This window comes from Amblyomma mixtum, chromosome 3, assembly GCF_055824585.1.
Source record: "Amblyomma mixtum isolate Tamu chromosome 3, ASM5582458v1, whole genome shotgun sequence".
Taxonomy (NCBI): domain Eukaryota; kingdom Metazoa; phylum Arthropoda; class Arachnida; order Ixodida; family Ixodidae; genus Amblyomma; species Amblyomma mixtum.
This window is the reverse complement of record NC_143014.1, coordinates 310,871,813-310,896,167: the sequence shown is the minus strand read 5'-3', so window position 1 is coordinate 310,896,167 and position 24,355 is coordinate 310,871,813. Positions and strand designations below refer to the sequence as shown.

Below are 24,355 nucleotides of genomic sequence, written 5' to 3'. Positions count from 1 at the left end.
CCATGGCCGTTTTTTTTGTTTTCTGCTGCCTGCGTGCTCTCTCCACCCAGGGCGTGGAGAAAGGAGAGAGAAGGAAGAGTGTGGTTTGGTTTGGTTTATGGGGTTTAACGTCCCGAAGCGACTAAGGCTACGAGAGACGCCGTAGTGGAGGTCTCCGGAAATTTCAACCACCTGGGATTCTTTAACGTGCACTGACATCGCACAGTACACGGGCCTCTAGAATTTCTCCTCCAAAGAAATTCAACCACCGTGGCCGGGATCGAACCAGCGTCTTTCGGGTCAGCAGCCGAGCACCATAACCGCTGAGCCACCGCGGCGGCAGAAGGAAGAGTCAAGGAAGGAAGTGGAGGTGCTCCAAGTGATTGGTCCAAAATGATGTCATGCACTGTGGCATCAACGCTAGCGCGGGAGCCGTGGGAGTCTTCATACCACGTCGATTCCTTCAGTTGTGCCTCCTCTGTTTGCGGATGTGGATGATATTGCTGTTGCAAACGAGACTGGGAACAACCTCGCAGTAGCCAGGCGCTTCAGCATTTCAGAGGTGAACGTGCGCAGGTGGCTACGAAAAGCCAGTAGTTTGGCAGCAGTTCGCAGAAAGCCTTTACGGGACCACAACGCGGGCACCATGTAGAGCTCAAGGAAGACTTTGCTCGGTATGATTGATTGAAACCACGTTTATTCCTCATTAGAATGCGCCGAAGGCGCTACGGTGGAAGGGGTCGGAAGGGGTGGAAGAGGTCCCGGGGGGGTGGGTGGGGGGGGGGGGGGGGGGGGTAGGTGAATGATGTCAGGAACAGATGTGTCGCCATCACCGTCGAGATGATACAGATGAAAGCCAGGGAATTGGCCCGTGAGCGTGCGATTAGTCACACAACTTTCAAAGCAAGCAAAGGCAGGGTAAAGCATTTTATGAGCCGTGCGGGGTTCTCGCTCCGCCGCCGGATTTCAGTGCATCAAAGGCTTCGGGGAGACTTTTGAAGAGAAATTAGTTTCACTTCAGCGTTACGTCATCGGACTGTGACACCAAGACGGCTACAGCCTTGGACAGATAGGCACCGCTGATCAAACACAGATGCATTTTGACATGCCAGTCAACTACACTGTCCAAGAAGTTGGCTCTAAAGACGTGAAAATTAGGATGATGGGAAATGAGAAGCAACGGCTGACCATAATCTTGACTTGTACTGCGGATGGTAGAAGGCTTCCCCCCATATCATCTCATCTTCAACCGGAAGACATTGCCAAAAAAAGAATAATTTCCTCCTGGTGTGATCGTTCGCTGTAATGAAGAGGGGTGGATGACTGCGGACATGTTCAACGACTGGCTCCGCACCGTTTGGTTTCGTCGTCCTGGAGCGCTACTGAGGCCACATTCAATGCTGGTTGTGGACACGTTCAAGGGGCCCACCACTAATGCTAGCAAGACTTTGATGGCAGACAAGCGGTGCAACCTCTCAGCTCCAACCTTTAGATGCGAGTCTTACTAAGCCTCTGAAGGACAATGATCGTAAATGTTACTGTGAGTGGATGGAGCAAGGGGGACTTGGGAGCAAGAGGGAGCAAGAAAAGGACTGAAAAACAAAAGAATGCGGCCATGCTATTGGCTATAGGCAGTCATGTGGCAAAATCTAAGTCTCCTAGTGGCCGGCGTCATTTTCTTCGGACGCTCGGTGCTTGCACGGGCGATGCCAGAACATCAACCAGAGGAAGGAGTGACCTTTGCAACTGTTCCGTCATTCACCTCAGGTGCGGCGCACGTCGTAGCAACAACGGAAAGCGGCGAAGAGCGCGGTGATGGTGTCATTGCACAAGCAGTGATTTCAAGAAATAACAGTGAGGTGCTTGAGCACAAATCAATGGTTGTGATGGGTGCTTTCACGCCGTGTGCGGCGTGCCTTCGACACAAAGCAACCCACAGATTCAGAGATCGGCAATTGGCGGCAGCGGGTCGACACATGCTTTAGCCCCGCGCTGATCACGAGCAGTTGCAGAAGAATTCCAATGTAAAGTCGCGAGCCTAACAGAGATTTTGGCAAGTCAGAGGAAGATGCGGACGCTTGCGACAGAGTGCACAGTTGACGACCTGCCAGCGTCTGCAGCTACCTACGCTATCGTCGATTTGACGCCGATCAACGAACTACTTCAAAATACTGTGTACCGAACTTGCGGCGGAGATGTTGCTATCATGAATAACGGCACGGAATATGGATTGCTGTGAAATTGTGCATGCATTGCCACAATTGTGGAAGAATCGCCAGTGAATGGAGCTCTCGGCAGGCTGAAGGCAGTGCGAAGTGCAGACCGTTTGATGTGAATATTCACACAGCTCTGCTATGCAGAGCACTGGTAACGGCCAAACTGCCCTCAACAACGTTTTTTCTGCAATTGGTGTGTCCCATAGGGATCTGCACCATAAGAGTTATCAGAGCTATTTGAAAACCAAATTGAACCTGGCAGCAACAAGGGCTGCAGAAAAGATGCTTGCCAGCTGTGCCTTGTGAGTGAAGGGTTTGTACCAGGAGCTGTGCTTTGACAGCCCTGGAAATGTGGCCGTCTGTTTTGATGGCACATGGCTGACTAGGGGTCACACATCCCATATAGATGCGGGCACGGTGATAGAACTCTTTTCTGGTTATGTTGTAGATTATGTGGTCCTGTCTAGCTTTTGTGCAGGCTGCACACGTGCACCACCAAAGGAAGAACCAGAATGGATAATCTGGTTGTCTAAACATGACTGCCAGAAAAACACTGACCGTAAATCGAGACACATGGGAGTTGAAGCTGCCATCACTTTTTTTGAACGTTCTTTCATGTCACGGCTTGCACTGCACAGTCGTGCTTTGTGATGGTGACAGCCAGTCATTCAATGCCACTCAAGAAGCTGATGTTTACGGATGTATACTAGTCAAAAAAGAAGACTGTGTTAACCATGTCAAAAAGCGCATGGGGACTGCGTTGCACAACATTGTGAACAAGCACAAAGGCAGTGGTGAACCTCTGGGTGGAAGCAGTCGCCTGACAGGTGACCTCATTGAAAAGCTTTGAAAGTATTATAGCTGGGCCCCTAAAGTCCAAGGCGATGTGGACAGCATTGCAGCAGGTGGTAATGGCTACTACCTATTACCATGTGACTTCAACACATGCTTTCCAATCACAGTCTGTGTCCAAGTGGCCCCGACTTGTGGTGTAAGCATAACGCTGCTGTCGCCAGAGGAGACACGCCACCCAGCCACGCTTACAATCTCCCTGACAACGTAAAGAAGGTACTGCACCTGGTGTATTATAAGCGGCTATCAGATAAGAAGCTTTAAACGCTGCCAAAGGGGCACAACTCAAAATGCGAATGAGTCCCTACACTCGGTCACTTGGTCGCTGCTTCCTAAGGACAAACATTTCTCACTGTTTGCCATAGAGTCTGCAGTGGCCAAAGCTGTGATGTGCTTCAATTCTGGAGTGGAGAAAACATCTACACGCATTCTTCAAGAATTGCAATCAGTGGAGAACTGCATCAGCTCTATGAGAGCAAAAGAAAAACTCTTGAAGACTGACAAGCGCCGAGCGATAACGTGAAGCTTCGGACACATTTTTGCAGTTGGCAAAGCAACGGCAGCAACAAAAGCGTGATGCAGTCTACTCTCCAGGAGCCTTCTAGGCTATCTGCTTCCAAGAATAAAGCATGTTTATGTATTTACTATGCTTCAATGTGATGAATTTTTTGTGTTTTTCTAAGTTTTCTTTTCTTTAGTCACCATACGAATTTCTGATAAGGTTTTCTTGACTTTCATTCAACCGATTTCGACCATGTCTGCTTTGTTTGGAAGCTGAATGTTTGCTGCCTGCAAAACATAACCTTAGTTAGCTGTGAAGTTTTGGAATACAATTTGAATTTAGCACTGTTTTCCCTGCTTTCTATATGCAAACATCGCAGAGCTGTAACTTTGGTTCTAGGAGAGATAAAACAGTAAAACTACTCTTACTGCAAGCCTTGATGAGAGCAGAATCTACTGGAATAAAGCTTACTGAGATGGGTGCAACCAATATTTTTTAGGTTTGCCAGTAGACCTTGACTGATATTTTATAACTAACAAAAAATGGCAGTATTTACACAAAAATGGAGACTATGTTTGAAATCAGGACATTAAAATGCATCAGCCCTGAAGTTTTCGTTTGGCTAAGATGAATAATAGTAATTTTTTATCTAAGACCCTCTGAGAGAGAGAGAGAGATCCAAGAGAGAGAGAGAGAGGGTTTACTGACATTTTGCGTGACCACATAGCAGGTTGCATAATGTTAAAAGGGGTCATGACATCGTCTACCAACACATTGTGGTGTTACGTTGCAGGTACTAGCCACGGCGCTGTTATGCGTGTTTAAAAAAGAAGTAGTGCTCTCTGCGCGCATTTGAGCTAGAAATTGCAATTTGAAGTTATCAAATCCCTCCCCCTGGCAGCGACGGACATATTGAAGCATCCTGAGTGACATCATGGATTGACAACACTGTCGTTTGCTGCAAAACTGCCGCGCACACGGTTGGCACGGAGCAGAGCGGGCGCCTACTCGAGTCCGGCCGTGACGCATTGTGGTGAAGCCACCGAGACCAGGAAGAAGCTAGACAGAGAAGGGAAGGACACAGGACTTTGTTGTTGCCTTTGTCCCCCTTCCGCACCCTTATCCCGAACAACGAACAACCCACTCCTCTATGCTCAGTGCTTGGCAGTATGCAGTAGAGCCATTCAGAGTAATTACAAATTACTCGCTGCACCAAATGAGCCTCTTATTTTGCCCAGTTGTTCCGAGATGCATAGTGAACAAAATGCAATAAACAGCACGAGTCTTGAAAAAAAAGTGTCACGACCCCTTCAATGCTGTCTAACGATGCAGTACACATTTCTGTGCATTTCTGCCTCCACTTCGCTGAACTCTGCCTACAAGTGTCCACAAATGAACTGTTTTGGTCACTGTTATCTGTTCCATCGCATAACCAGTTGATAAAATGAGCGCGCAATGAGCAATGGCTTCTCTAAATGGGAATAGCAGTGCAGATTTTATTGTTAGCCAAAAAATAATCAAGAAACAGAAAACGGCAAGGTTCATTGGCGTTGGTGTGTTGGGTTTTTATGGCACATAAGCAGCTCAGGCTATCATGCACCAAGCAGAGGGTTAGCAAGATTGCAGTGTTGCGCTGGCGGACTACTAGTTTTTTAAAGTGGTGCAGTTTGCTGATAACATCTTTGAGGAGAGAAGCCTAACTTCGAGCCCATACTCCAATCTGACCCTATTTCTTGCTGCATAGCCTCTGCCGCTGGAGATGGAGCAACTGGATCGAGAGTCACCAAGGTCCACCAGTTTAGGAGCAATCTGCCCCTTTTTCAAGAGATGTGGCGCACATGAGGGGAGCCCGGAAACTGGTTGAAAACAAACGCATGGGGGTAACACAGGCGATGTCCAGTTCCACCGAGGTGGCAAGTGCTTGACTGCTGCCCCCATCTGCTGCTTGCTCCTGTCTCCAACATGAAGTGCGCAGTTGCAGTAGAAGCAGGCAGTTTGTTTTCAACCAGTGGAGCTCAATGGGGAGAGGTGCACAGAGCAGAAGGGTGAAAAAGATGGATTGCATGTGGAAGCTGGAATGCTGCCACAGTACCGCGGCAGGTGGTGTGTTCGAAAACACAGACTAAACATGTGGTTTTGCTAATGAGCCACTGTACTGGAAGATGCATTTTATGAGGATGAAAACAGGTTCAAGGTATTTGGAGGGCACAGAGCTCCAGTGGGACAGCCCGAGCAGACTGACCTTATCCATCTTCTCACGGGCCTGCTTCTTGAACTGCTGGAAGCTGTCCTTGACCTGGGCAGTCTTGAGTGCCTGGCCTGGGCTGTTGGCGGCTGACTGCGCCAGACTGGACCAGGATCCATAGTTCTTCAGCTTCGACTCGCTCTGCGTGGGTGATGGTTGTTTTTAGAAAATGCCCCCCATGCACCATTCTACCCACTTAGCAACGGGAAAAACTGCTTGCCTGGCAGACACCTGCCCCTCCCACAGTATATACAGTAGAACCTCGATTATATGACTTTCAGGGGACCGCGCAAAAGCGTCGCAAAACCCGGGCGCTGTGCAATCAAAAATCTCTCATAAGTGATGCATTCACGTAATAAATGAGTCCGCTACTCTGGCTGCACGTTATAAAAGTGCCAGTTTTTGTTCTACAAGAATTAGTTCTGAGACTGCATGCAGCCAGGCTTTTTGGCGTCCAAAAGGCGACTACATGAGGTGCGCAAATGCTCCCATCCCTGCGCATTGAGTAGACATCACATGCACCTCGAAAACGATGATTTGGACGATGTGTCTGAAATATCTGCTCAACTCTTCAAAGACGTTTTGTGGCACGCAGTACGACCCAATGCACTATCCCAATGGGAGATTTGCCAGGCCCGTGCCAATCTGTCGCAAAATGCGGGTTGTCGCATAATCGGGGTTCCACTGTAGTTATCAAACACCCAAGGACTGCATGCAAAGTCAAGATGCAGTTCAGCACGTTGGCTTTGTGAGAAGCTAGGAAAGACAATATTTCGCCCCAAGGAAGTGGGTAATCCCCCTTACTGTGGAACAACATGAAGTGCTTGTGGGGTCCCCATGCAACTGGGCTGGAAAGCAATGAGCACGTGCACTCACCTTTCGCGAGACAGCAGGCGTAGTAGATGCAGTGGTAGGATGTGGGGCAGTAGCAGGTCCTTGCTGCACCTTGGCATCTGGCTTGCGGTCAAACTCGGCAGCCCCTCCAGTCACAGGCGGCAGGTTGGACGAGACACCTGCAGGGCCCAAGTATGCACTGACCATACCTCCTCTCCCACACTTTCAAGGGAGAGGAGGTATGGTGTGCCAAACTGGTGCTGGATTGGATCGGGAGAGTGCAGCAGGGGTACGGTGAGTCACAGTGATTGATGAACAGCATCAAGCCACCTGCTCGCACAGTCTGAACCAGTCAGTGGCAGCAGCTGCTCTATCCGAAGGGGGGGGGGGGGCTGAGCCACAGTGCCGAGCCACAGCGCCAAGGGTAATCGCGTTTTCGAAATTCTAATAACTGATATGGCCATTACTCACAACCGGCTACAAATCTAGTTGCAACTAGGCTCCTAACTCTGCTAGTTAAAAAGTTAGTTATGAAAATTCGTTAACCAGCTGATTCACCGGTTTTTCTGGTGCCCACCAACACTGGTAATACTATGGTGCAAAAGCCAGGTTTTTACCCCAGAAAGCCTATTTATGAAAATTTTTGAAAGTGTTCGCTGAAACATCCGGCATACCGATGCACAAAACTGCGTAAATTGCATTTCACAATTCTGACTCTCTGTATGCTGTGCTTTGTGTCACTGCACTAGCGACTACAGTAGAACCCCGCTGTTACGTTCCTCACTGCTGCGTTTTCCCGGCTGTTACGTCGCTTTCTTCCGGTCCCGGCATAGCTTCCATAGGATCCAATGTATTGGGAACCCCGCTGTTACGTCGTAGCCGAGGAAACGATCCCGCATGATACGTCGCAACCGGGCTCCCCGAACCCGCCCGGGCAGTGCGCGCCAAGCGCCATTTTGATTTTTGATGAGTCTTGGCCAGGCTTGGCTACGGAACTGGCTGCAAGAAGCCGCACGCGAGTTGGAGAGGCCGCCACTAGATCGCTATCTGCCTCGCGAACGCTGAATGCCGCGATCTTTATCTTGGGAGGTGGTGACGAGGAGGCGCGCGGCTGCGGTCGCTTATCTGTTTTTCTCAGCCAGCGTCCGCTTCGGCGGACGCAGTTGTTGACGCGCGTCTTTTCTTTTCTTTCACTCTTTCTTTTTATCTTTTATTTTAACTCTCCTCTATCTGCAAGAGACAGCGGTGGTGGCTGGGCTGGGGAGTCAGTCGGCAGGCCCGTGCAATTTCCTTTTCATCCTTCTCTCAGACGCAACAACCTCTTTATCGTGTTTTGATGGCGTGATAGCGTTGCGTAAGCGGAAGGCGCTTCCCCTTGAGGAAAAGCTGGACGTACTAAACGCAGTCGACAGACAGTCAGGGCGGCCTACGCGGAGCAGCGCGGCGAGCAGCCTACGAACATTTCAGTGCTTGACGCTGTGCACAACGTCGCTTCAGCGTGGACTGCAGTGAACGCATGAACTGCACAGCACTGCTCCGTGCGGTGTGGCCGCACCGCAAAGCGACACTGACAGCAATGCGGCCTTTGCTATTGAGAAACGCGTTGTTCTTTCCAGCGAGCGAAAGGAACTGCAATCCACCATTCTCGATTTTTTAAAGTTCTAGGGTCAATTTGCGGAAAAAAATTGTTTCAAGTCAAAGCTGCACTGTTTTCATTAATTTTCGGTGCTTTCCTCACTGTTGCGTTTTCCCGGCTGTTACGTTTTTTTTTCCCGGTCCGGTGGAAAACGTATGAACGGGGTTCTACTGTATTCAGTCGAGTGAACTATTTCCGTGGGTCCCTTGAAGTTCACAGATTCCCCACTGGGGCGGGCCCCTGCCGGCATGCCAGGGACACCTACTCGGGTGGGTCACAGCTGTGGTGGTGGTGGGGACCAGGGGCGGGGCTCCTCCGCCAAACAGGTCGTCCAGCTTGAGGGCTTCTGAAGGCAGCACCCGGGGTGGCAGAGGGGGAGCAGGGCTCGGGGAAGCCTGCGGGCGGGAGACCGGAGCCTTGGCCGCCTCCACCTGGTTGGTCTTGGCCAGGGGCGAGGTGGGCTCCAGAGGGGAGAGCCCCGGGGGCCGCACGGTGGCTGGGGGCTGAGGGGATGTCACCGACGAAGGCGGGGGCGATACTGTGGTGGCCGTTGGCACCCCTGCAGCAGCAATTTTTACAGTGCAGCTCTTAGGTGCCGTTCGTGGGTTGAGCGGCATCCCTCACAGTCGCCGTAACCGATGCTAAACGTAAAAACACGAACACATGAGTGCTGCCACTCACACTGAAACAGCGGCAGAGTATTATGCGCCGTGGCGCATCGAAAGCCAGCCTGCCACGCCTACGGCGCCCGCGTGCGCCACAGAAAGACCAAGAAGCTTGGAGAAACAACCCGTGAATGGGTAACATGGACAGCACATAAACTTGTGCATGTTTTGCAACGCCCTCTTCACTTCACTTGTGTGCGGTGGCACCAGGTTGGAGAGAAGAACCGCCTGACCAATGGCGATGCAAACTTTGGATGGTTTATGGGGGTTTAAGAGGGGACACTGGTCTTCCAGCTACTTTATTTTAAAGCCAATCCTGATGACACCATACTACTTTGTTGTTTTATGCTGATTTCAATGATTCAACTTTTTTCTCTCTAAGTCAATTCCCCGAGATAATTAATATTAATACATTTAATCACATAATAGGCGCTCTCGCACCCCGAACTTGGCACTGTTATCAATACTGTATTTACACAACTGCTGAACTGACTACTAGTCCTCACTATTGCTGCTGCCGTCGCAGCTGCTGCGGACCCACAGCAGGTACAACATCGCATGCAACAGCCGCACACAGTTTTCAGGGATGCTCACTTTAAACGTCTGTTTGGAAAGCTTTATGTGCAGCCCAAAGCCTTCCCGGCTGAGGCCCACGAAAACCTCGGCGATGGGAGTCGAAAACAAAAATTTGGCACACCGCAGTCACAACTACGACACTTCTCGGCCACATCGAATTTCCGGCCTGCCGCACGCTGGCTGTGTTCTACAGCAAACTTCCAGCCGTGTAGCTACTAAAGTGCTTGCCCGTCGTGATAAAATAGCAACGCTCGGCGGCAGCACACGAAAGCCACAACTACGATGAACCAACAGGCTACCAGAGATCCCAGGCCTTTGACTGCCAAAAAAAACTGGAGCTGGTGATGCTGCTGCCTATACGGACGGCAAAAGCCCGTGGCAGAGAAAAAAGTTGACGACGATGATGACCTTGGTATCGGGTGCCATCCATGCGCGGCACCTTGAAGCTCCTGTGTGTGTGTGAGGACTCCGAGATCAAGTGCCCGTTGCTCACAGCCCGAGCCGATCGCGAAGACCATGGTGCGGGCATTTTGAAGGCTATTCCTGCATGGGTCGTGGGAAGTTTCGGTGGGGCCCTTACACGGATCTTTTTTTTTTTTAATATTCCCTTAGGGAAAACGGTGCGGCCCGTACACAGGTGCGTTTATGCGGTATGTTCAACATTGCGAGTCAAAAAATTTCCGGAAATTTTACCCCGCGTAATAGGCGCACCCCGAACTTAGAGCCGGATTTTTCAAAAAAAAAAAAAAGTGCGCCTATTACGCGAGTAAATACGGTACGTTATTCATTCGTACTTCCGTGCAGAAGAAATAGCTCCATAAAAAATTATTTCTAATGCATGGCGGCATAGTACAATGAGCAAAGAGCGGAACGATCAAAGCGGTTTTTTTTTTCATTTTACCCTTATTAGCAATTTTGCAGCACTTGGAACACCATCATTCAAGTTGTGCCTATCATGCTCCAGTGAACTTTGCAAAATAAAAATTTTTGAACCTTAACTGAAGAATTCTGCTTCAATCATTGCACTCACTGCACCTCCAGCTACCTGCAGCAAAAGAAAATACAGCTCTACCTATTCTAGGTGCAGAGGTATCGACGAACTAAAGCAGCCCGGTCTACAAAATTGCAATTCGAGGAAATGATTAACAATCTAGGCATAATTTATTCAAAATTTGATGTTTACATCTCCTAGGGGCTAATAACCACCAGACATGTACTCTGACTGCTTGGTCCGACTAAAATGGCATTTTTTCAGCGCCCAATGGATGTTTTCAGTAGAGGCACGCTTGCGTGTGGACTCTGCTGTTTAGCGCCTGTCCTTCTCAGCCATCCTCCCGATATTATGGAGGCCAGGGTTCATATGAGTGAGCTCAGTACTCGGTATTTGTGATGATGCCTTCAGATTTCCTGCACTAAAGCGAACAACAGCCTGTACTACATTCACTCACATAATGAATGCAATACCCCCCACCTAAACAACCTATCAAAATTATGCAAAGTTAAATATTCAGGAAAAAAAAAATCGCACAGAGTCTGAGCCATCGGCAAAACAAGTCTTTACAGGTTGTCATGCACTGGTTCTATGCACACGTCTGTCTTGACTCCGAAATGAAACACCTTGGGGTGACGCGAGGTCTGCAAGTAAAGTGCTCTCTCTACCTGCTCTTCATTTCGGACGGTCGGCTGTTGTATGAAGGGGGCTTGCATAATTTTCAGTCACACAGTCGAAGCTTGTAACGCATTATCCTTATGGGGAATTTGCCGGACCAGTTTGTTGTAAAATGCGAGTCCGTCGCATGAATGCAGGACGCATGATTGGGGTCCCACTTTACATGCCGTTGTTCGATTCCTTTAGCACGTGCTAATCATGCAGTAAGTTGGGTGCGACAAGGGGTCAGAACAGTGCATAGAATGGAGAACTGATGATCAGCGTGCATAGAGAGATGTCTTTACCAGTGGCATTGGCAGGTGGCCTGGGCGGGGGGTTCTTCTTGACAGGTGCAGCTGTGGCTGTGGCTGTGGGCCGCGAGGGTTGCTGCGGCAGGCTGGTGTGACTGGCAACCACAGGAGGGCGCCCCTGTGACACGCTTCCATTTGCAGCACCCAGGGTGCTCAGGGTGCCTGCAACGAGCACTATCTTGTCAAGCACCCCGTTTTAAACAGTCCCTAAAACATATACAGCTCAAACATTACCAGCAGCTCTAAGACAACGCCCAAAAAGTGTCCGTTTATGAAAAGCTCGGGTTGTGCATTCTAAACCCCAGATGTGGTGCCTGCTTTTGCAACCAGCCAATCTCTTTCGGGACCACATCACAGGCCATGGATCGCATATGATCCAAGGATTTCGACGCGTTACAGGACTGAGATTCCCCCGTGTTGGAACATGTATTCTTACTGTGCAGATAGTACGACAACTGCATTTTCGGTTTCTGTACAGTTAACTTTTTTTTCGCCTGGCGGTGAGGTAGGAGAAATTTATCGGATGGTCAACAAAAATGGCGTCCAGCTCGTGTAATGAATTCGGTGTGATTCATGTGATTTCGCTGCTTCAACTTCGGATTTCCTGGGCGACAGCAGTAGCGAACAATTTGAAGACGACATCTCAAGCTCTGCATTCAGTTAAGATGATGGTTTGGTTTATGGGGTTTGTCCCAAAACGACTAAGGCTATGTGAGACGCCGTAGTGGAGGGCTCCGGAAATTTCGACCACGTGGGGTTCTTTAACGTGCACTGACATCATACAATACATGGGCTTCTAGAATTTCTCCTCCAAGGAAATTCAACCGCCGCGGCCGGGATCGAACCCGCGTCTTTCGGGTCAGCAGCCGAGCACCATAACCACTGAGCCAACGCGGCGGCAGTTAAGATGATGATTCAAGCGCCAATTAGCATGCCTGGAACTTCAGCTAGTGCTCGAAGGTGAGGGTACTTTCACATTTCGCTCGCTCGTTAGTGGTTACACGTGCTAACCGCACGTGCTCGCTGTATTATCTATTTGTTAGGGTTTCAACCATCTATGGCGGTGACCAACTTCCCCCGATGCAGAAGCGGATGGCGTTTTCGCCGCTTCGGGCACCCGGCGTGCACCTGGGCCACGATGGGAGCATTGCACTGAGAAGCGGGGAAAGACCTTGAAAAGTGATTGAAACCATTTGTACAAACACAAACAAATACCCCTGGACCTGCAACTTGAGCTTGTCAACAGCATGAAACTTTTGTCACCTGGCACATGAATCTTAGGTGAAGCCCCCCTTCTGAAAGACCAGAATGGGGGGCCACTGGTGCTGAAGAGGGCACTAACAGTAGATATGCGAGCCATATCCTCACACTTAAGAAAAGAGGCATTGTGCCAGGCTTATACATAATGAGATTTTTGTATTATCGTTTTTATTTTTATACTCAGTTTCTAAACTTTTTCTTTTTTTGCTCCAAAAGTTCACACTGAAAGATCTCTTTTTTTATTAGCTATATTTTGGTATATGTTATGCTAGTGTTGTTTACACACAGCTTTAAATAAAACCTGTTTGCCAAAGGCCCCTAAGAACCGCCTGTTTTCTTGCACAGTCCCGAACGAGTTCTCCAGTCGACCACAGGTGGCGCTCACCGTGGGTGCCTGCTAGGGCCCCGTAGGCCACCTGTGTCAAGGCTGGGTCTGGCAGTGGGGCTGCCGCCTGGGAGGTGCTCAGCATTCCCGGGAAGGGAACCATGGCGGGTGCAAACGGCTGTGGTGGTGGACCGCCCACCGTCAGGCCAGGGCTGTGCAGCTGGTAGTTGGGCGCACCATTGCTGCCCACAGAGGCAGGCATCCCCACCACTGGCTGCCTGGGGGCCACGGGGGTCAGCGAGGGCATGGCCCCCGGCAGGGAGGGTCCCAGCAGGCTCTGGGGCTCCAGCGTGGGAGCCTGACCAGCGTCCATCTTCGCTTTCTTGGCCAGGGGTTCTGCAAACAAGGGGCCAATTCACACACCTTGCCACGTATAGAAAAAAAAAAAAGGCAACTACATTTTGAAGAAGGATGGATAGCTGGGTGAGTTTGTAATAATACATCGTGGGAGGGTACAGCGCGAACAAGACGAAGGACAAAGCAAGAGGACACACAGAAGAGCGCTCGTCTGCGTGTCCTCTTGCTTTGTCCTTCGTCTTGTTTGCGCTGTACCCTCCCACGATGCAACTATATTTTGTAACATTGCTAGCTACAAAAAGACACTGACCAGTCGCAACACGCAGCGTGTGCAACAGTCAGGAGAACTTGTAGCACCACGACAGTGTTGTAGGCGTTACCGAAAAAAAAGGAACTAAATACGTTACTCGTTACGCTACAAAAAAAACGCGTTACTGCCCTACGTTACCTACAAAAAAAAGTAACCCGTTACCGAAAAAAAGTACCACACGTTGCTTTGCCATTACTCCATGGCCATAAATTTTAATCAGTGCGTCTTCGATGTAAGAACTCAAGGTAACAATTTTATAAAGCTCATATTTCACATAATTTCAACTTCACAAAGAAAACAGGTGAATTCAACAAATTTACTGTAATTCTGGTGTGCTTCTGCTTACGAAATTACGCGGAAGTTGTGTAGCAGTAAAGCAATGCTTAAATGGCATCGAGAGCACCTGTAGATTTTGTGTATTTGCAACATCATTTTCGGCGTTTTTTTTTTTTTCTGAAACAGAGGCAGAGGGGGATAATTGAAAAAAAGTAAATAGTAACGTGACACCTCATGTTACCGAAAAACATTAACCTAAGTACGTTACCCGTTACAGTTCCGAAATGGTAACGAGTACGTTACTAAGTTACCAAAAAAAAGTAACGCGTTACCGGTAATGCCGTTACTTGTAACGTGTTACCAACACTGCGCCACGATAGCAATAGCTATAATAGCCCCAATCCTGCAGTAGGCCCTCAGTCGATCCAAATGATGGTTCTTAAGCATGTAAGTAAGTTACAGTGCTAGCAATGAAACTCATCTGGTTAATTTTTTCCCAAAGTGTTCTAAAAATGATGCACCACAGGAAACATGCAAGTTCCCTGGCCAGGTGGATTCTTCACTCGTCCCGGACAACAAGAAACGGTAAATAAGTTGAGAGCTTGTTTCTTCGTAAATGCTCCGAAAAGTTACTTCTACAACCACCACACATTCTTCCCATTGAAAACCCACCGTCGCAAAAATGGTACAAGTGCAGCCTTAACGACAACATTCAACTAGTGCTTGGTAACAAATTCAAAAGATACTTATGGTGAAGCGTTGTTCCAACATTGACATGCACAATGAAGATGGCAAGACAGGAGGTAGCGGTTAGCTGTTGCTCCCATCCCTCATCCTTCAAGTGAAAAGGGATGACAACAAACTAAGTAGCAAAACCTATCCTACCTGTCAGCAAAACTTAAGTTTCTTGCCATGGTACAGCCAAACTGCCAATCGTACACACCGGAAACTTCTTTTATGCGTAGCATATTGCAATCACTCAGTTCAGCCCTTGGGCGCGGCCGGGCATCCACCAAACCACGTGACGTGACGTCACGTGGTTTGGTGACGTCACTAAACCCTGTTAAAAAAAAAGGGAAAAAAATTTAATAAATAAATAAAAATGACGGCTGAGCATGGTGGCATTTGCCACCGCCCCGTTTCAAAGGGGGCGCTCCTATCTATCCATCCATCCATCCATACGTCAGGGAGGAAAAGCTGCTGAGAAAATCGAGTGCCGCCAAGCAATACCACGCGCAAAAAGACCGCGCAATATGCAACGCATTCTTGGCTTAACCAAGCTATGCCTGGGCAAATTTTTTATGGTTTGCAAGGTCTTCTATACATAATAATTACAACCCCAAGAAGAGTATGCTTATTACATGTGATAATACAATGTTCACAACGCAGACTGCAAAGGTGGAACGAGTGTGCACAAGCTAGGACCCCTCATATTCCGATCATGTCTCCCAGATGCCAGCTCCATGATCCACAAAGACTTATGTTAGACGCACTCTGACTGACGTCCAAAAAAAGAAATACCACGTCTTCCTACTCGAAAACGACAAAATTGCTAATTTTCTATTCTTACCACATTGTCCTACAATTCTGAATGACAAATTTCTGATCTAGTCACTGCTGTTTCTGCCACACATAGTATGCCGCCAGCTGTTCAGCCAACTGTTCTTCTGGCACAAATGACTAACAGTGAAAACCTGAGTAGCCCATGTAGCCAGGGCCACATTACCATCAACCCCATGGCATGCAGCTGTGCAGTGCGGAAACTCATGCTTGGGCCCCCAACAGTGTTTCCATAAATTCAGCCGCCATATTTGTTGCTCCCTAAGCACAGGTGATTAAGTGGCGAGTGAAGAAGATAAGAGAATTGGGTGACAGAGGAATACGCAAAGTATAACAAACCCCTATACATAACCTTTATAGATTACGAGAAAGCATCTGACTCAGTCAAAAACTCGGCAGTTATACAGCCACTGCGGAATCAGGGTGTAAAAGAGCCTTATCTACAAGTGCTGGAAGATATCTATAACGACTGCACAGCCATCATAGTCCTCCAAAAAGTCAGCAATAAAATTCCAGTACGGAAGGATGTCAGGCAGGGAGACACGACCTCGCCAATGCTACTCACCGCCTGTTTACAGGAGGTATTCAGAGGCCTGGATTGGGAACAGTTGGGGATAAGAGTTAATGGAGAATGCCTTAGCATTCTGTGATGAGCTAATGACACTGCCTTGCTAAATAACTGGGGACATGAACTGCAAAGCATGATCAATGAGTCAGACAGGCAGAGCAGAACAGTGGGTCTAAAAATTAACATGCAGAAAATCAAGGTAATGTCCAACAGTCTAGCAAGGGAACAGCAGTTCACAATTGGTAGCGAGGTGCTGGAAGTGGTAAGGGAATACATCTACGTAGGGCAGATAGTGACCGCAGATCCGGATCACAAGAGGGAAATAACTGAAGAATGAGAATAGGGTGGAGCGCATATGGCAGGTTCTCTCAGATCACGAATGGCAATTTACCAATATCCCTCAAGAGAAAAGTATACAACAGCTGTATCCTACCGGTACTCACCTATGGGGCAGAAACGTGGAGGCTAACAAAGAGGGTTCAGCTTAAGTTAAGAACAACGCAGCGAGCTATGGGAAGAAAAACGATAGGTGTAACGTTAAGAGATCGGAATGGAGCGGAGTGGGTGAAGGAACAAACACGGGTTAATGGTATCCTAGTCGAAAGCAAGAGAAAAATAGGCTTGGGCAGGGCATGTAACGTGAAAACAAAATAACCGATGGTCATTAAGGGTAGCAGACTGGATTCCAAGAGAAGGCAAACGTAGCAGAAGGCGGCAGAAAGTTAGGTGGGCGGATGAGATTAAGAAGTTTGCGGAGATAGGGTGGCCACAGCTGGCACAGGACAGGGTTAATTAGGAGAGGCACTGGAAAGACCTCTGTCCAGCAATGGACGTAGTCAGGCTGATGATGAAGAGGAGAAGGCAGAGCCAAGGCACAGTGCACTGCATGCCTTAACACCAAACTGAAGTTGACCTTTACAAACTGATTACCACATTCTAATGAAGCAATTGGGCTACATTCACTAAAATCAATCTTTTATACAGTGAAAATAAAAACAGATATCACTGCCAGGCACCGTTTTCACAACAAAACTGTGATGACGTAAGGATGAGCTTGTTTGCGGATCTCCGAGACTAGACCACACAGCCAATTGTGGAGTCCATTATTCTTTCAATGTGGTATCTGTCAGAGCTATCTGCAATACTCAACTAGTAGCAGTGAAGCCAATGGCAGCAACACTGTCAGCGAAGCGACAGTTTGCCTTTTATGAAAAAGAAAGGTTAAACTGTGCAAGCAGTGGTGACTAGTTGCACGTAAAAAAACTAAGACACCTGATGTTTCTTTCAACAAAATTCTGCAAGACTCAAGTCTTATTCATAAAGTGTAGTTTGTCTACTCATTGCCACCAGTGAGCTCAGGCCACACTTTCGCTCTCGATTTATAATTTTAAATTACTGACAAAACCAGTACTTCACTGCTCCCTCCTACCACAAAGCTAGGTCTACCAGATTATGCATACAATGCATCATTTGGGTAACAGAGAGGACATAAAGGGATGGAAAGCCTAGCCAAGAGAGGCAGACAAAATTTGGGGATTTGTCAGGACGGAGTGGCCATATCTAAGTGGAGATCACTGGGAAAGGACGTAGCCCAGCAATGGATGCAACCATGGCAAATGAGATGTTTCCAACAGCACATTATTAATGTCAGTTACTTCCAAGAACTTTGCGGGGATACAGTGGCCGCAGCTGGCAAAGGGCAGGGTTAATCGGAGAGACATGGGAGAGTCCTTTGCCCTGCAGTGGGTGTAGTCAAGCTGATGATGACTTCTAACCAGTCTCACTACAAATGAAATCTATCCTAACAATACAATCAGCTCCCATCACCAACAAACATGCAGTCATCTGATTTGGGTCTCCAGGAAAACTGCTTCAATCTAAACTTCTGACTCTCCTAAAGATAGCGTATCAAATTTTATAAAAGAAATAACTGGTAGCTCATGAGAACTTTAGTGGCAAACACAGCTCGATTATCGGCGGTGGTCCAAGATAAAAATGCATATGTCATGCTAGAGAGCAGAGGAAAAAAAATGTGCTGGGAGAGGGCTATGTCCACATGTGCGAATGTTCACCTGTTCCACTACTCTACTCCATCTCAAGTTTTGCGCAGGGCTGCCAAAGCTAAGAGCGTGCAGAGTTAACGCTCTTGCATTCTGGAATATAGTACCAGCATAAAATTGCCCTCCTCGGTGGTAGCACCAAAGTATGTACAGGTGGCATTGAGAGTGGCATGCGTAAGCCAAGTTTTTTTTATTCAAGAGCAATAACATTAAAATATAGTTTTCTTCCATGTATTCCCAGTTAATAGTGTCATTAAATAATATTGTATCCCCCCCCCCCCCCCCCATCTCACTGTGGAGCAAGTGCCGCCATGTTGGCTAGGCTATTTCCTTGTGTACGCAAAAGCCACATACTTTAAATATAATCATTTTAACAATGTGGGTGATCTTTCTGCTGTAGAAAGACCTGAAACGCCAACAGTCACCCAGGATTGTAGCAATCCGCCTCCTCTGCACCACATGGCGGAATATGTACTGGCATGGACACTACACTGCCCCTGCAGCCTCCGATTTCCGCTGCACAGTTGCTCTGTGCCGGTAAAGGCTCTTGGTAGCCCAATGCCACCACTGCGCTAACGTTGGCTGTGCTCATGGTTCACAGGCAGTGTTTTCTTCCTATTTGCAGTCACTGCATTTTTTGAAATGCTGTGGTGTTTGAAGTCCATCAACTTGCAACAAGCAGATGAAAAGGAGACCAGTGCACAAGAACACATCTAAGACCTGTGCCCTCTCCCGATTGATAGAGAAAAGCCTGCAGCTTGCACAGTGCTGCAAGTTAGTGTTAAGATTATCTCACGCCGAACTGACCCATTGATCAGGGGATATTCCAGCACGATTAGGAAATGGTGGCAATGACGCTCCCCACGAGTCGGATGCCCCCGATTGGTCTCCCTGCTTCACGGCAAGCGGCAAGCCACTGAAGAATGGCTCCTCGACCCATTCGTTGCGCGGCAGGTTTCGAGGCAAGCACCTTGCCGCCACCAGCGCACCGCACGTGGTTTTCCGCCAGTGCACCCGCACCTAAACACTTTCTCAGGAAGCTTCTTGCGGCAACTAGGGTTTTTTCGGGTGACCTTCCATGGGTCCACACATATGATGCAAAGAACTATGGTGGAAATTTCAGAGCACGCTAGCAAATGTTTGCTTTTTTTGTACTTTGGGCAAAGAAGTTAAGGGGGCATACCTGCAATATAGCACGAGTTTCAAGCAAATGAGCATGTAGCAATGCCAGCCGTGCTTTGCACAAGCCAGAAGCTACATTGGAAGGTTTGGTTCGGCGGGGTTTAACATCCCAAAGCGACTCAGGCTGTGAGGGACGCCGTAGTGAAGGGCTCCGGAAATTTCCACCACCTGGGGTTCTTGACACCACACAGTACAAGGGCCTCTAGCATATCACCCCCATCGAAACTGCAACCGCCGTGGCCGGGATTGAACCCGCGTCTTTCGGGTCAGCAGCCGAGTGCCATAACCACTGAGCAACTGTAGCAGTCTACACTGGAAGGCTTTGTAAGAATGCTCCGCAGGCTTAATTCATAAGCCAAATTATATGTCTAACTGGTGATGTCCTTTAAATTTTTATGTTCAAGAACAATTACCGCCAATATTATCTCTCAACCATCTGTAATCTGTTTTGCTTCCAATCCTTACATCTGTGCTCAAATAATTAATATTTGGGTGTGAAATGAAGTCATTCACTGGTACTCTGTAGGCTGCTGCCTTGTACGGGCCCCAGGCACCCTCAGGCTGTTTCTGAACAGCACTTCGGTTAATAATCTGCAGACAACCTTTCTCATGGAAGCGCTCATTGCATGCCTAGATTGGCCCCAACACAGTGGCACCGACTGGTACTGTGGCAACCAGCATGATCAATGCTTCTAACCCATAACTTGCAGAAAGTGGGGGTTTGCGGCTATGCGATGTCAGCATCCAATTAGCCAGTGGAGCATCATGTGACGGAAATACCACGCCTTTGACAACAGTGTGGTGACACTGCCCAAACCATTCCTGCCTTGGTGGGGTGTTCCACTGGTCGATTTGGACCGGGGTGCTGAATCGATGCCAGAGCGACTGAATCTGCCACAGGGCAACCCAATCCTGATCAACCAAGGGCAGATAACATGACTCTCCCCAAAAACTGCAGCCGGCAGAAAAATTCTAGAAAGTGTCAATGTAAAATGCATGCAGAACTCACCTCAAATCATGGATCTTGATGGGGAAATAAGGGGACGTATCATAATACCAACCCTCCTAAAGAACATGCACCCCTTTCGCAACATCAGCAGACGGAAAGCCCGCGCGGCAAATATGGTGCAGGTTGACGCTGCCGCGTACAGACACAATGAGGCATATGTTGTGGCTATAGCTGACTCAAAAACTGCGATAAATAACTTTATAAAAGGCAGAGTACACCTCCCGGCCGAAAACTAATTAGCAAATACTGCCCAGAAACTCTAATCAAAATAATATGGACCCCTGCACACTCAGGCGGCCTCCCAGGAAACGAAAAGGTCAACAACATAGCCGAAGAACTAACTATCCGGGCAGGACCAGGCACGTTCCCAAACCACAGGGACAGCTCAGAAAGGGACCATCTACTCACCTTTAGTGAAATCCCTACTTTCTATCAAAGGAGCAGAATGGAATATCCCCCTCCCAACCAAAATTTATACAGATATATACTCTGCAGAATGCAAAAGCTGCGGAGAGTATGCTAACCTCCACCACATCATGTGGGCCTGCAGTAAGAACCTTTTCAGCGGAGTAACCACAGAGGAGCAGTGGGAGACCGCACTGCGCAGCTTGGACCTGTGGCAGCAAAAGTTGCTCACAGAGAGCTAACCAGGTCGCCGAGATCCAAGAGATCCAAGGCCACCAAGCGACAGTAGCCAGAAGGGAGCCTTCCTCTTCAAAGACTATAAATAAAGTTTACTCGCATCAGCGACCAGTTCTAGAAGCTGGGCCTAGCATCAGTCTGCACATTTTCGCTTTGCTAGCTTGACAATGACCCCCGTTGATGACACAGCTCATGGTTTTAGTTTATGGAGGTTTACCGTTCCAAAGCGACTCAGGCTATGAGGCACACAGTAGTGAAGGGCTCCGGAAATTTCGACCGCCTGGGGTTCTTTCAACGTGCAGAGACATCGCACAGCACACGGGCCTCTAGAATTTCGCCTTCATTGAAATTCGACTGAACCTGCGTCTTCCAGGTCATCAGTCTAGCGCCATAACCTACAGGTGGCGCAGGGAAAAAATGACACCCAGAGAACCGTAGGTGACAAATGCAAGCACACGAACAGAATATAAGCTAACAGAACCTGGCTGCAATGGAGCAGGACAGGCAGTGCGGATGAACTCTCATCAGTGCAAGTGTGTCGTCTGGCAACACATCACTGTTCGTTCCCAAGTTAGGTTTTGGGGGTTTAGTGCCCTAAAGTTACTCAGGCTATAAGGGATGCTGTAGTGGAGAGCTACAGATAATTTTGACTACCTGATGTTTTCACATGCACCGACATCGCACAGTACATGGGCCTCTAGCATTTTGCATGGCCGGAACTGAACCCATGTCTTTCGGGTCAGCAACTAAGCACGGTAGCCACTGAGCCACCGTGGCTCTGTCAGCTCAGCAGGGGAGAGGGTTCTGCTAGCTGGCAACATCCACATCCCACCCCAAGGGCTTCTCATGTGAATAAAGCAAGGTGCCATCATCAGGCTCCCACCCTTTGATCAGGTTGATGAACCGGTGTTGTTCTAGCACCATCACTTCAGCTGGGTGCTGGCGGTGAAAATGGACACGTGGACCTCTCCGCCCCTGGTGGGAACACTTCTGTGACTGAGCACACGATCAACCCCACTGAGCGGTCTGCCTAAGTAGCCCTCACGGCTCTGGTGACATCACCAGGATCTCGCCGTGGACAACATGATGCTGTATTGGCCTGGCCTTCCCCTCGAAGTTGGTGGCAAAACCCATCGCCTTTTCTGTACTACCTTTCAGCGCGCTAGCACCAAAGCACGTCACAAGGTCGTGTTAACTACGTGGCCCACCTGCCACCTGGGTTGCTTCTCTGTGGTTTTTCATAGTGCGCTAGTACTAGAGCCCCCACTTGCCGATTTCACCGGTGTGACCTTGAAGAGCTGGCTGGCAGGTAGGCCACCTAGGTCACGTGACCTCGGGACATCATCACAACCTGGCCACTCTGGCAGGCGGTAGTTCAATTGGTGACTGGTCGTGAGAGGCTGCTCAGAAAGAGGAACCTGGGTCTCACAGGCCCCACCGGTGGCAGCACCTGCTCACCACAGGGCGCACCGCTTAACCACTGCACAAATGTGCCAGGAGTGGTACGAAGACTGCCAGGGACCCATGATGTAAGGTGGAGGAAGAAGCATGAGAGAATGAACTGAAATGCTGGCGCACCAAACTCTCACCTGGCCTAACCACTCTAAATCGTCAGTCTTTTCTTTCTCATCTCCGACAGTGAAATTATACTTGGATACTGCTTTCAGGACAGCCAAACACGATTCCTCCACGACAAAGTAGTAGCCCGATTTTAAAACTTTTGTTACCTAAACAAGAAGCTAATCACAGGACAAAAATTATAAGCTCTAGAATTTTGATACCGTGCTTGTTTAATAAAGTCAGACATTAAAAAACTTTTTCCATTTACTGTTGTGATCCACAGGACGCCATTATGGCAAAAAAAAAAAAGATCATTATGGCAATCTTCCTGAGCATTGCCGGGAATGTAGCAAAAAAGAAGAGCAGAAGGGGAAAATTTGCAAACGATTTTTTCTAGTACCGTCATACTTTTCAGACATCGAGATAAGCGTGTACGCGAGATAATGGAGGCATACCATATTAGGAAATGTCTGAATCCATGTATCAGTGAGCCCTCTGTTAACTTGGCAGACTGTGAAATCGATTTTTTAGCCTCAGCGTTGCATTGAATTCCTTTTTTGATAACGGTTTTTTAACTGATCTTCCACAGTGATGAGTGGCGCCCGATGCTTCAATTTCAATTTTTTTTTTTTTTCCCCTCTGATTTGGTCTTTCGAGGAGGGACTGTTTGTGGCTGTTTTTGTTTTTAAACTGACTACCTTATATTGCGCGCGTCAGCAATAAACCTCAGTTGCGAGTTAGCGCTTGTCTGCGTCGTTTACTTTCCGTCCCGTGTGTTCCCTGTGCGCTATTTTTTACATCATGAACGCCACGGACTGTGGCCCAATGTTTTAAGTTGTATCCTACTATAGCAAGTGCACTAGTGCGAATCAAACTTTTTCTATACTCCAGCCCTAAACTACTTGCAGCACAACAAAAGGCAGAGACCTTTTCAGCCGATCGAGAGTGCGCACCAAATGTGTTCCTCCGCGCTAGTCATATGCGTGTCACCTGCTCACAGTGTACCAGAGTATAAATAGATGCTGTTTACATACCATAAACGTATGACGCTTACGAAGGCTAACCGCAAACATTTTGTGGGACATTACGCCATTTGTCACATTTGCACTTTTACTGCAGCATATGCACACAGATGAGACGATAAGCTCACCCTAGTGCCGCCATCTGGACTAGAAACCGTATCTTTAAATAAAAAAATAAAGCAAGTTGATCGCTCATATGTTTGTTATAGGCAAGAAGAGACTAAGCGAAACCCCGGTGCCCCATTTATGGCCAGTAAACATACACACAAGAGTTGCACACGCTAAACTCTGGAAATAGCATGCCTAAAGAGAGTGTACATCAAGGCTCGATATGAAATAGTGATTGGTGCATCCGCACTTTAAAGCACGCTATCCCATATGCTCGTATGCCTATTTTATACTGGCACTACTTTCCGCAGCGTCAGAACTTTGCCTGTGCACTCATCCCAGCTTTGGTAGTGCTGCAAGCAACTATTGGGATGGAGTTTACAAGAGTCCTTTTGCATAACTCAAGCAACCACCTGCCTGCAATCCATCAGTGCTTTTCTATTGGCCTGATCTACAAAAATGATTCATTAGTGCTCCCTGGAAAGGCATTTAAATGCCAGCTTTAAGGCACGCGTGCGTCGCATCTCGAAGAACGCGGCTGAATGCCCTTTATAGCAGCAGCCACGAGCTGCATCCTGTAGAAGAACTTATCCCCAAAAAATGACAGCAGGGTCTTTGCCTGTCAAGTTGCACCCTACTGCTGCTACTCTGC

General features: G+C 48.3%; 1 protein-coding gene across 17 annotated transcripts in view; it reads right to left on the bottom strand.

The window, feature by feature from the left end:
• The window catches only part of LOC149355593 (bromodomain-containing protein 2-like), a 94,084-nt gene that overhangs the window by 5,915 nt on the left and 63,814 nt on the right, over positions 1–24,355 (bottom strand). For all 17 annotated transcript variants that reach the window (XM_089583924.1, XM_089583923.1, XM_089583919.1 and 14 more), the window contains 5 exons: positions 13,110–13,445; positions 11,459–11,626; positions 8,530–8,823; positions 6,671–6,807; positions 5,792–5,935 (listed from right to left, as the gene is read on the bottom strand). In XM_089583924.1, coding sequence (XP_089440050.1) covers positions 5,792–5,935; positions 6,671–6,807; positions 8,530–8,823; positions 11,459–11,626; positions 13,110–13,445 — 1,079 coding nt within the window. The remainder of the gene's footprint in view (positions 1–5,791; positions 5,936–6,670; positions 6,808–8,529; positions 8,824–11,458; positions 11,627–13,109; positions 13,446–24,355) is intronic.